A 12,153-nucleotide genomic window follows, 5' to 3' on the forward strand; every position below is an offset into this window, starting at 1 on the left:
GCTTTTAAATAAAACCCGAATAGTTTTTTCTTAAAACATCTCCGATATGGGCCAACAAAGAGAAGATGAACATGACACTGTGTTAATGTGACCTCTGGGAGGAGGAGGACTGATAGCTCATGAGGACATAGTTAACTCTTGTCTCTGTGTACTTTGCAAAAACAGTTTAAGGTACTTGTACTTGAGTATTTCCATTTTATGCTACTTTATACTGCTACTCTACTACATTTTAGATGCAAATATTGTACTTTTTGCAGCACTGCATTTATTTGATAACTTTACTTATACTTTGCAGATTTATAGTCGACCATTAATACGAAATATATATCAACTAATTAATTATGATTATTTATCACAGGGCTTATATAAAGTAACTGAGATTAGCTGCAACATTTAAGTGATGAACATATTTATGCATCAATAATAATATACATATAATTACACTGAGGTGGTGCTGATATCTGAATATTTATTCCACCACTGCATGCAGCAGAGATATGGGCTATTATTCATAACCCAAAATATCAGAAAATGCATTTAATGTATTGCTCAATGCATGACAGGCCTTTTTTGTCACTGAAGGCGAATCATGTATGTTATACTCTGAACTCTAAAAAAGGCATTGTATTAATTTACATTAAAATAAATACTTCATGCACGGCAGGTAATCTGAATTATCATGAAGGGACAGGGGTCTTTACAGGCCATAAATCGGATTTATGATGTGCTTCTTTACTTTTAACCTCGGCCACATGTTTAGCAATCGTTTATTTTGGTATCTCGTTGACCTGTCTGTCAGGGTAGGTGACTGCAAAGCCTGACACAACACCAGGTCGGTGGGAGACGCACACGGTGCAGGGCAAACGGCAGAGGCCGATGCGCTCTCGGGGATAATCCTGGGCTTTACGACACATGTCTGGCCTCCAGAAAAGCAATTACGGTTTTCTTCAACGGTATTCACCGACAGCGCGCGTTCATAACGGGGTCGACTCGTCTGCGGTTCCCCCCTTCTTTCCTCGCGGTGAGAGAAGCGACGCGCCCCGCCCCTTCGGCGCCCCACAGGCAGCCACGCAGCGCACCCACCGCACGGAGCGAGCCCAGCCGTCGGTAACGGAGAAGATGGCAGAGCGGCAACAACAGAAACACGAAGGCAGGGTAAAGATCGGCCATTACATCCTCGGCGACACGCTCGGAGTGGGAACATTCGGGAAAGTGAAGAGTTAAGTCATGCTTTTGTGTCATACCGAGCTCAATGTGTACGTTTGCGCCGTTCAGTCGGAGGAATATGAAGTAGTCGCCGTGCCTCCCCTCTCAACGGACAGCGTCGAACTTGCCGGCGCTCCGTGAGCAGTTTGCGTAGCTGTGTGGTTTGACGCCAGCGACAGAAGGGATTTAGAGCGTAAATGTGTTCTGAGAATTCGCTCGTTTGAAAGTCAAATTCTTTCACCGAAGCCCCCCTGTTTGTCGCCACTGTTGTCAGCTATGGCAGGTGTAACCACCTGGAGGACAACAGCTACGAGGAGATGCACAGTCATACTCACATTTAACCGAATAACGTGAAATAATGAGGAGTTAATGTTGCGGTTTTATTGCCCCGTCTTGCGGTAAAGGACGTCTGAGAAGCTCACCGCCTCCCTGAAACCCACCGTGTGAGCTTAACTGACAAAATGTTTGTAAACGGTCAAGCTAGTTCGATACGTTACCTCGTTGCAAGCTAGCGCTAGCATGTTCAAGGGTCGCTTATTCGGGGAAAACCCTTTACGGGCGAAAAGTTTGACTGAAGAGGCGTATTATAGGGTATTATTTCAGTTTTCTTAGCTAGTTTTCGGCCACTCTGCGTGACCTTGTGAGCTTTAACTCCACGCTCAAACCGCCTGTTTCTTACGTGCGTAGTTTGAGGGATGTGCTAGCTTAGCGAGGGGGTAAACCCACCTGAAGTCATGGCTATATGTAAAAGGACATAAATCCTGTATGAGGGAACATCAATGTATTCACCCTAGGAGGTATCTAGTAGAAAATGGTAAATTCATATAGTATTAATACCGAATTGAATCATAATTTTCTAATGGTGGTTTGATAATGATGATTTGTTTGTCTTAGGGTACTTCACAATGGGGACGTAGACCAGCTCATCCACCCTTTGTATGAATGCTTGAATCTGGGTTTGCAGCTGTAGTAACAGCCTGGCTTCAGAGCCTCAGACAGGCTGATGGTTCAGACTCCTTAAATAAAGATGGCAGCAATTAAAGACCAAAATTTGAAAATGCTGTTACATTGAAGCCTGCTGTTCAACAGATATCCAAATCAAACCTGAACCCATTTGTGCCTCTTTGGGCATCCATATGTCTTGTGCCTAACTGTGTATGAGCCCCTGTAGTTTTACTATGTGTGCTGTGTCTGCTTCATATCTGTGCTCTTTTTCTTTCAGTTGGCGAGCATCAGCTGACAGGCCATAAAGTCGCTGTAAAGATCCTAAACCGGCAGAAGATCCGCAGTCTCGATGTCGTCGGGAAAATCAAACGGGAGATCCAGAATCTCAAACTGTTCAGACACCCACACATCATCAAGCTGTAAGTGGAGAAAGACGACACGTCCCTCTGTCAGGTCTTAAGGCTGTCAGTGCAGACGGAGACATCGAGGTCGCTGAGCTCTGTTAAATCAGTGGCTGTTGTAATGTGGGCCTTCTGCTCTGATGCGCTCTCACTGTGTTGTGGCACGCTTTGCTTGTTCCTGTTTGTTTACTACAGCTGCGCTGTCCTGAGCATGCCCACAGGGCCCCCAGGAGGCAGACCACACAAACATACCGATACGCACACACACACGAACACACACACTTGTGTCGCTATGCCCATGGGGACATTTCATTGACATAATTATTCCCTAGCCCCTTGCTGTAACCTTAACCATCACAACTGAATGCCTACCCCTAACCGTAACCTAATTCTAACCCTAAACGCAAGTCTTAACCCTCAAAAAGCAGTCAGTTTAAAGTCCCTAAAGGAATATAAAAACAAAAAACACACACTGAAGCTTGGAACTGGATACATAAATCTGTTCTGTTTCGGACAAATCTCAGGTTCAGATGATAGAAGTTGCCGGACATGGCTAAATCTTTGTCCTCATCCAGGTGACTGGGGTTTTTTTTTTGACCTGGTGTCACTTTTTTCTCATGTCTTTCTGGCTCCCTGGCCTCTTTCTCCTTGAGAGTCTGTGTCTCTCTGTGTCTGTCAACAATCTGATGTTATTTTTAGGCCAGGGTTAGGGTTAGTCCACTCACTGTCACACTGCGAGCTATGGCAGATATGTGAGCTCTCATGTCTGTAGTGCTGTGGAGCGCTGTCTCACAAACACAGGCACAAGCACACATATTTTATTTGTCACGGACAACTTTAGGCATGGATGCTGGACTCAGCCATGCAAACTTTGTGTGATGTATCGGCCCTGTTTGTAAAACAGCATGAAATCAAATGAATTAGAACAAATGGCTTAAAATACCTCTTAAGGACTTTCACTATTTATATTTCCTAGAATCTATGTGTGTGTCTGGAGAAGAGAAAAAATGAGAAATTGTGATTTGGTGTGTGTTTATCTCTCCCACGGCGCCGGCCGAGTTGGGCTACACCCGCCGACAGGAATGAAGTAGATTGTGATGAAGTGCAGAGTCTCCCAGGAGCAACCATTCATGAGATTGGGCCTGAATCTTAATGTACCTGACCTTTATTAAAATAATGTCTACCCTCAGCAGTCGTACATCACATCTTAGCCTCACCTTTGTGCACATTTGTTTCTGTGTCTTTGTTCTGTGCATGCTTTGAAGTAAATACATTTAGATTAGAGTTTAGATTGAAGCCTATTATTGGTATGTTTATAATTACATTTATGGATGTGACATAAAACAGGCTGTACTTTTAATGAATGTGCAGTAAGTTCATGTCAGTACCTTGTGTTTCAGGTACCAGGTGATAAGTACGCCCACAGATTTCTTCATGGTCATGGAGTATGTGTCTGGAGGTGAGCTGTTTGACTACATCTGCAAACATGGACGGGTAAGACGTCATCTATTTATTGACTGGTATCTTAACCTCAGCCATCACAGCTAAATGCTTACCCATAACCCTTAACCTAAGTCTGAACCCTCCACCAGCCCTTTGAAGGTCTGTGTAAAAGTGAGGATGGGTCAAAATGTCCTCACTTTCCAAAAATGTCCTCACTCCCAAAACTGAAACTGGTTCTCACAAAGACAGCTGTATAAGTACAGACAGATGCTGACAGCTATGTGTAGACATATTCCTCTGGGTGGTTTTTATTTTTAAAAGAATAATCCTACTTGAACTTTATCTGGGCCCAGAGCCATAGCAGCCGCATGACCAACCCTAAATATGAGAAATTTGTTCCAAACAAGGCGCCATATAACCTTCACCATTCTTTTGACACGTGTGTACACAGATTCCTGGCTTGCTCTGCAGCAGTCTATCTCACATTCGCACAGTAACACGCATTTGTCTCAGAGAAATACTCAGTCCACAGTCCAATCGTGTCCATTCACATTGTGTCTTCCAGGTGGAGGACACAGAAGCTCGCCGTCTTTTCCAGCAGATTATCTCTGCTGTAGACTACTGCCACAGGCACATGGTGGTCCACAGAGACCTCAAACCAGAGAATGTCCTGCTGGATGCCAGCAAGAACGCCAAGATAGCCGACTTTGGTGGGACACACAGAAGGATTGGCTTGGCACAAGAATTGTTATGGAATTTAAGAGGAGAGAAAGCATAGCAGAACATAACTGAATATACTGTACTCATCAGGGAATGAAGGAGTTTGTGGCAGAGCTGAGTGAATTACCAAAAGTGTGTTGCAGAGTTAAAGATGAAAGTGTAATTATACACTGTAAAATGTGTGAAATCACCATCATCACACCTGTTAGCCTCGTCATTAAATGTGAATGAATTTCACGCTGACCGCAGTTTCTTATCTGCTGTGGCGTAATTGTTCGAGCTGATTGGTTAAGATGCTGTGGGCCTGATGCAATACGATCATGAAAGAGAGAAATATTTTCAATAACACAGGAAGGCCCTTGTGTGCAACAGGGTGTGTGGGGTGGAGAGACGTCCCCTAGCAACGGCCAGGTCTCATATCATGTCTGGCAGGAAGCTTTGGGGCCCGGTGTCATCTGATAGGGAAGGAATCGTTGGGGTGCGGCAGGGGTGTTCAGCGGGAGAAGTGTTTTGGCTGAGAGCAACGAACACTGCTGAGCAGTTAGAGGGAGTGTTAAGGCAACAGGCGTAAAAGATAAAGAGAAGGTCAGCACATCACAGAGCGTCTGGTGTTCAGCGTTTGACTCAGGGCCTGGCAGGCGGAGAGAGGCTCATCCAATTAGATGAGCTTTGTGTTCAGAGCTTAGAGTCATGGAGGGTAAAGGAGGATAAAGATATCAGGTGTGTCCGAGGTGTGTACCTCTCACCCTCCCTGTGCTCTGCCATGTTTCATTTAACCAGGTGTATGAAAGGGTCAATAGCAATAATGATAATAGAGGATTGATTCGTTAGTCTGTGTGACTGTTAGAGTACAGACTGCAGGGTATTAACATGTGCTGTGTTTGGCTTGCAGGTCTGTCAAACATGATGTCAGATGGGGAGTTTCTGCGGACGAGCTGTGGCTCACCGAACTACGCTGCTCCCGAGGTCATCTCAGGAAGGTGTGTGAAGACTTTAAAGATCAATAGCTTCAGGGACAAAGTGGTCACTTTTCAGAAAGTAACCTTTAAAGGTGCCTTGTTTAGTTTTCTTGTAAATAAACACGTTCAGCGCCTGAAACACACTGTGTGTGTCCTCGAGGTCTAACAGATGTGTTGAATGCACGTCCTTCCTCATGACACAGTTGCAAACCCCCTTTTTAAAGTGTTTTAAATCATGCATCGTTTACATCCACGTTTACTGATCAGATACATAGCACACAGAGGTCAGAAACTCCAAAGGGTACCTTGAATTTCACATTACCTGCAACAAACCCATAAATAAAACATAAACAAAACAAGTCTTTTTGCTTGAGCTAAACACAAAAAATGAACTCGGTGATCATTGTCACCACAGCATGCACGCAACTGATCTGCGTAGACCTACACAGATATTAGGGATGGTGGAGTGACACGTTGTGAACGGCTCTTTTTGTTTCTCGTCCATCTTCTTCAGGCTCTATGCAGGCCCAGAGGTGGACATCTGGAGCTGTGGGGTGATCCTTTACGCCCTGCTGTGCGGCACTCTGCCCTTTGATGATGAGCACGTCCCCACGCTGTTTAAGAAGATCAGAGGAGGCGTCTTCTACATCCCAGAGTACCTGACTCGCTCTGTGGCCTCGCTGCTCATGCTCATGCTGCAGGTGGACCCTCTGAAGAGAGCCACCATTAAAGACATCAGGTGCTCACCCTGCCCCGTCGGGTCAGGTGGCCCCAGCGAAAGCCTCCTTTAGCCTCTGTGTTTTTAAATTCTCATTATTCTTTTTTTCCTGTAACATTATTCACTGCCCTCAATACTCCATACATACATACAATAGTGTGTCTCCTCTTGTCCTATTGCTGTCCCCATCCTCCTTCTGAAGTGTCATTACACTAACAGACTGCTGTGTTTGACAACAGTAATCACCAGTAGGTTTGGTTTTATAGCAAAGAAAAGCTTGACAGTAGTTTGAGTTGACTTTTTATTGTCTCCGCTTTCAGGGAACACGAGTGGTTTAAGCAGGACCTGCCGGGCTACCTGTTCCCAGAGGACCCCTCGTACGATGCCACAGTCCTGGATGAGGAGGCCGTGAGGGAAGTGTGTGAAAAGTTTGAATGCACTGAGTCCGAGGTTGTGTCCAGCCTTTACAGCGGGAACCCACAGGTACGCATACATTCACAGTTCTGTCAGGACGTGTTTTCTTCTGCCATTAAACTGTGACTACTGTAACATTTGACTTATACCTCACAAGGTTACATATGTATGTACAGTATGTGTGTTTCTGTATATTTCTGTGGAGTAGAGGATCACCTGGCAGTTAAACAATGTGACACGTTTAAGTAGAGTTGTTGTTGCTGCTTCTTTAGCTGCTGCTATTGTCTGTTCTGCCTCTGTAGCTATTTTCTGTCATGCTATTGATAATAGCCAATAGGCTAACATTAGAGTTGTTGCAGGTTTCAGTAATCTGAAGGTCTGTCCTTATTTTTAGTGAATTATCTCCTTAGTCTTCAATTGACTTTCCACCCTCCCTCTGTGGATGCAGGATCAGCTTGCAGTCGCCTACCACCTCATAATAGACAACCGGCGCATCATGACCCAGGCCAGCGAGTTCTACTTGGCCTCCAGTCCTCCCCAGGGCTCCTTCATTGAAGAGGGCATGCCGCTGCCCCCCGGGGTCAAACCCCACCCAGAGAGGATGCCTCCGCTCCTGGCCGACAGCCCCAAGTCTCGTTGTCCTCTGGATGCTCTCAACACCACCCGACCCAAACCGCTGGCAGTGAAGAAGGCCAAGTGGCACCTCGGTATCAGGAGTCAGAGCAGACCTTATGATATCATGGCTGAAGTGTACAGAGCTATGAGGCAGCTCAGCTTTGACTGGAAGGTGACAGGATATGTCTCACACGTACACATACAGTGCATTCATTCATTCATTCATTCATTCATTCATTCATTCATTCATTCATTCATTCATTCACATGTGAACGTATGAACTTGCTTGTCCGTTACTTTGCGTTCTAGGTGGTGAACCCGTACCATCTACGAGTGCGGAGGAAGAATCCAGTGACGGGAAACCTGGTGAAAATGAGCCTGCAGCTGTACCAGGTGGACAACAGATCCTACCTCCTCGACTTCAAGAGCATCGATGGTTAGTGACAGACAAAACTGGTCAACAGACATTTTTAATACGCCGCTGCAATCCAAATTCATATAATTTTCCACTTTGTTTTATTGTGGAATGTGCGTGGCTCCACCTTAGTGCAGGTGCAAAGCTGGTGAGTGCTTTCCAGTACTCTGCAGTTCAGTGTGCCCCCCCATCCCCAGTTTCTTGCCTCGAAAATCTGCTTTCGCTGAGTTGGTGGAGTTGGAACAGCTGAGGTGGTTTTTATGCAGATCAGGTGGCAGAGGACACGTTTGGTGCTTGTTTTAGCATAAAAATTACACTTGGATTTCAGCCTGTGCAGGTGATTTGTTAGAAACGCTTTCTTCAAGCTCTTTCGTGCATGCTTAGTTGTTCCTCTTTCACCTTCATTTTAAATCTGATTTAGATAGACATCAAGATACACATATAAATACACACTTATTCTGAATTTGATGTAGCAACATGTAAAGGGCTGACACCACTGTCCCCTCCTCCAGATGACATCATCGAGGCGGTGGGCTTTAAATCGGGTTCGTCCACTCCTCAGAGGTCGGGCTCCACGGCCGGTCTCCACAGACCCAGACTGAGCATCGACTCTGCGAGCCCAGCCATCGATCTGCCCCAGCTCAGCTCCTCTCTGCCGGGGTCTCTGTCCGGCAGCTCCCCTCTGCTCACCCCACGTCAGGGATCGCACACCATGGACTTCTTTGAAATGTGTGCCAGTCTGATCACCACGCTGGCACGCTGAGACCTGTCGACCTCCTAACCCTCGCTGTAACCTGGATGCCAGCGGGGAGTTTTAAGCCAGTTGGTGTTCCGGGATGTAGGGAGTGTAGATGTTTGGAGTGACTTCCTCTTTCTGTCTCTCTTTATCTCTGTTCCAGTTTTATTGCACTGGAAGGGTGAATGGAAATGTGAAAAGCAATGCCTGTCACCTCAGATTAAGGAGACAGAGAGAGGAAGCCTTTTTCAGAAAGGCACATTAATAGCTTCTTTTTTCTTCTTTTGACACAGTCCTCGGGTCAGAGTCGTCGAGTTTAAACGTCAGACCACGGCTTGTGAAAACTGATCCAAGGACAGGAATCTGTGAACTAGTGGAGGCCAGCAAAGGTCAAGTTCACTGTCACTCCTCCCACAAATACCCTCAATCTGTTCCCAACTGCTGAAAAGTCTTCACCCACCATAGCACTCAATGGCGGGACATCCTGCTGAGTTTTCCCCAGACACTGATCAGAGGTCAGTTTTGCTTCTTGTCTTATATTTTGATTAAGGCGCAGGCTGTTAAAACTGACAGTAAATCCATGTCTGAGGGAACGTTGACACATGTAAAATTTGATTTCAGGTTTTATATGGTTTGTAAAGAAACAGCTTTTGTTATTCATGTATATTATATTTATATTACAATCATATTACGTAGCTGAAAAGGTTGACAGAGGTATACCAAATAACAGACTTTATACACCTTAAAGAAGATTATTATTATTTAGATATCAGAACCATATTTATTTTTGAAAGATTGTTTTGTAGGCACTGTAGTTTTATTATTTAAGCGCAGCATCAACATAGAGTTTTATCCTGATTTTGAATATTGTAGAAGATCAATGAACCTAGAGGGACAGCAGGATAGTGACGATAATACTCTGCATGGATCTGACTGCGTCCTGCGTTTAGCGTGAAGCACCGAAACGCACCGTCTCACATGAATTCTCATAATCACCTGACAGAAACGGACTTGATGTATTTCAAAGATACTGTACATATCTCTATTTTTTAACATTTTTGCACATTGAATAACTGTCACTAATATGCAACTCACACAGACTCCTTAACATAATTGAGTAAATTCACAGTAAATTGTGAAAAAATAGCAAATGTCCCACAGAAAATAGTGCCTGTTCCCTAATGTGAGGTCTTGAATTTGATTTTCTCCAACCAACTGTACAACAGCCCACATGTAATACTGAGCCAAAATAAAGCAAATCTTCAACAAATCTTACCTGATAAATGAAATCTAAATTACTACTAATCGTATTAGCAGTAAATGTTAGCAGCCCTGTGTTCATCCTGTACATGAATGGATGAAGAAGTGATGATGAAGTGAAACAGGACGATGGCAGATTCGTGTGAGATGGTGTGTGCGTGCTGCAGGACGTCATAAGCCACAGAAACCTTTCTCCAGTTGCCTTAAAGAATGCAACCCAGTAATTCTGTGCATATGTTTGAGGAGAGTGTGTGCATGAGCCAGTGTGTGTAACGGAGATCAGATGGGTAGAGCGTGTCACCTGACAGTCACGTCGTCTTACCGACTGGATGGATCTCTGCGGCGGTTTGTGAGATTGTAGGGACAAAGGTCAAAACATGATGCGCTGGTGTCTTGGAGCTGCTGCCTGTTTGCAGATTTACCGTTTTATTGCGTCACACTCTGTGTGGATGCGTTACTGTACCTGTTGTTCCCGGTCCTACGTTTTTGATGAATGGCGTTTTGTCTTTTCTAAATGTCCTGCATTGTCCTGTCAGATCGTACCGTAGGCTGCTGGTTGTCAGACAACATTTTGTCTTTTCTGGCTGAATGTAAAGTGAAAGCTGGCGCTGCTCAGATGAAACCTCCCGTCTGTCTGTCTCTGACTGTTCTCGGTTTTTAAAGCAGCGTTGTTCTTTTGATGGAAAGCACTGGACTGCTGCCTGTCTGCTGTTCTCAGTAGAACACGCTGGTTGGGTGGACAGCACGTTTAGACTGGTGTCACATACAGGAAACCCCAAAATGGCCAATATTGTCATTATTACATTTTATTCATTATTGTTGTTTTCACAGGCTTTGGGGCAAGGAGGCCGAGATTAGTGCTAAAACAGTTCTGAAAAATGAAAAATAGCAATATTTATTTTTTTATTTAAAATAAGAGTGCTAGCATTTTGTACTAATGGGGAGAATTTGGCCATGTTGGAGTTTCACACACTGGTCTAGATAACTGCTCAACTGTTAAACCAGTTACGGTGTTGTTAATTGAAACTTGAACCTACAATATTTTGATGTGGACTGAGGTTCAAGGCTGTTACTCTTCACGGTTTTAGTGGTTGCATTGTTTTGAAATGGGTTCATTTTTGCCTTACGGGAGCTTTGAGAAGGCTTTATGTTGAACCAGTGAAAGCCACATTGTGTTACTCTGCTGAAACCCTTTATTAGCTGTGGTCTGTTTTTACGTGCTGTGGAGGGTTGCCTTTCCTGTCTGTGACTGCTCGTACTCCACTGAACACAGTCTGATGTCAGGGAGAAACTCTGCCCCCTGCTGCAGCTCACATGCAACTGCACCCACAGCTTTGAAAACACGAATCCATGTTCCTCAGCTCTCCATGTTCCACTCGAGCTCTGTGTCTTAAACAACTTGTCCTCTGTATCGTGAGCTACTTCAGCCACATCAGGATCACATCTGGTGCATTATGCATTTATTCTGGATTCTGCTGCTTGTGACAACAGTATAAAACACTGATCAAAGTGCACTACCTTGCAGAGGTCATGGGTCATATTTAAAAGCCCCTGATATAACCAGTATTTACTGTAACTGTACCATTACAACTGTATGCAACTACCAGTGGCATGTTAGTCATGTAAACTCTAATCTGTGTTCAGAGCTGGGAAACACATGCCAGAGGGCCTAATCAAACACAGACTTTCCGTGTTGTACCAAAGTGAGTGTTTTCTACAGCAAAGCTGTGCTCGTTGTGTATCTGTGGTGGGGTTCTTATGATAAGTGTAACCTTAAATACCCCAGTGTGTGTGCGTGTGTGTGCGTGTGTGTGTGTGTGTGTGTGTGTGTGTGTGTGTGTGTGTGTGTGTGTGTGTGTGTGTGTGTGTGTGTGTGTGTGTGTGTGTGTGTGTGTGTGTGTGTGTGTGTGTGTGTGTGTGTTTCAGCTGTCTCTCCTTGTCTCTGTCTGATTGGGGTTTGGATTTCTCTTGTTATGCACTGCATGATATTGCTGTTATGATTTGCACTTTAATGAGTATTTATTGAAAAACATTAAACAAACATATGAAAGGAAATCGTCTTTGTCCGAAAGGCTTTGAACACGTTACACGAACACACCCATCACAGAGGATTATTTTTGCGCTTTTTTTTTCTCCAGACAAAAATGCACCCTTAGATGTCAACAATATTTTACATGAGAATGACCTCAGGTGATCATCACACTACTTTCTCTTTCTGTAATACTTATTATTCATCAGCTTGAGGGGAAGAAAGGCGGCGACACCTCCCAGAAGAAAGAAAATAAAGTTTATGGATGCTGCTTCCCTCCAGAAGGTACAGC

The 12,153-nt window shown here is 44.5% G+C and overlaps 1 protein-coding gene across 2 annotated transcripts; it reads left to right on the forward strand.

The window, feature by feature from the left end:
* The first annotated feature begins 1,036 nt into the window (after positions 1-1,036).
* prkaa2 (protein kinase, AMP-activated, alpha 2 catalytic subunit) lies at positions 1,037-11,881 on the forward strand. 2 transcript variants are annotated; one of them, XM_070961678.1, is made up of 10 exons: positions 1,037-1,219; positions 2,429-2,570; positions 3,953-4,046; positions 4,561-4,705; positions 5,608-5,695; positions 6,189-6,413; positions 6,713-6,875; positions 7,255-7,593; positions 7,731-7,857; positions 8,349-11,881. In XM_070961678.1, exons 1-10 carry the CDS (start codon positions 1,120-1,122, stop codon positions 8,597-8,599), a joined length of 1,674 nt encoding a protein of 557 aa, XP_070817779.1. In that variant the 5' UTR covers positions 1,037-1,119; the 3' UTR covers positions 8,600-11,881. The 2 variants fall into 2 exon arrangements, with proteins under 2 accessions (XP_070817779.1, XP_070817780.1); XM_070961679.1 differs by lacking the exon at positions 1,037-1,219 and adding an exon at positions 1,467-1,649.
* The last annotated feature ends 272 nt before the right edge of the window (positions 11,882-12,153 follow it).

The sequence above is a fragment of the Chaetodon trifascialis genome, chromosome 4 (genome assembly GCF_039877785.1).
Source record: "Chaetodon trifascialis isolate fChaTrf1 chromosome 4, fChaTrf1.hap1, whole genome shotgun sequence".
NCBI lineage: Eukaryota > Metazoa > Chordata > Actinopteri > Chaetodontiformes > Chaetodontidae > Chaetodon > Chaetodon trifascialis.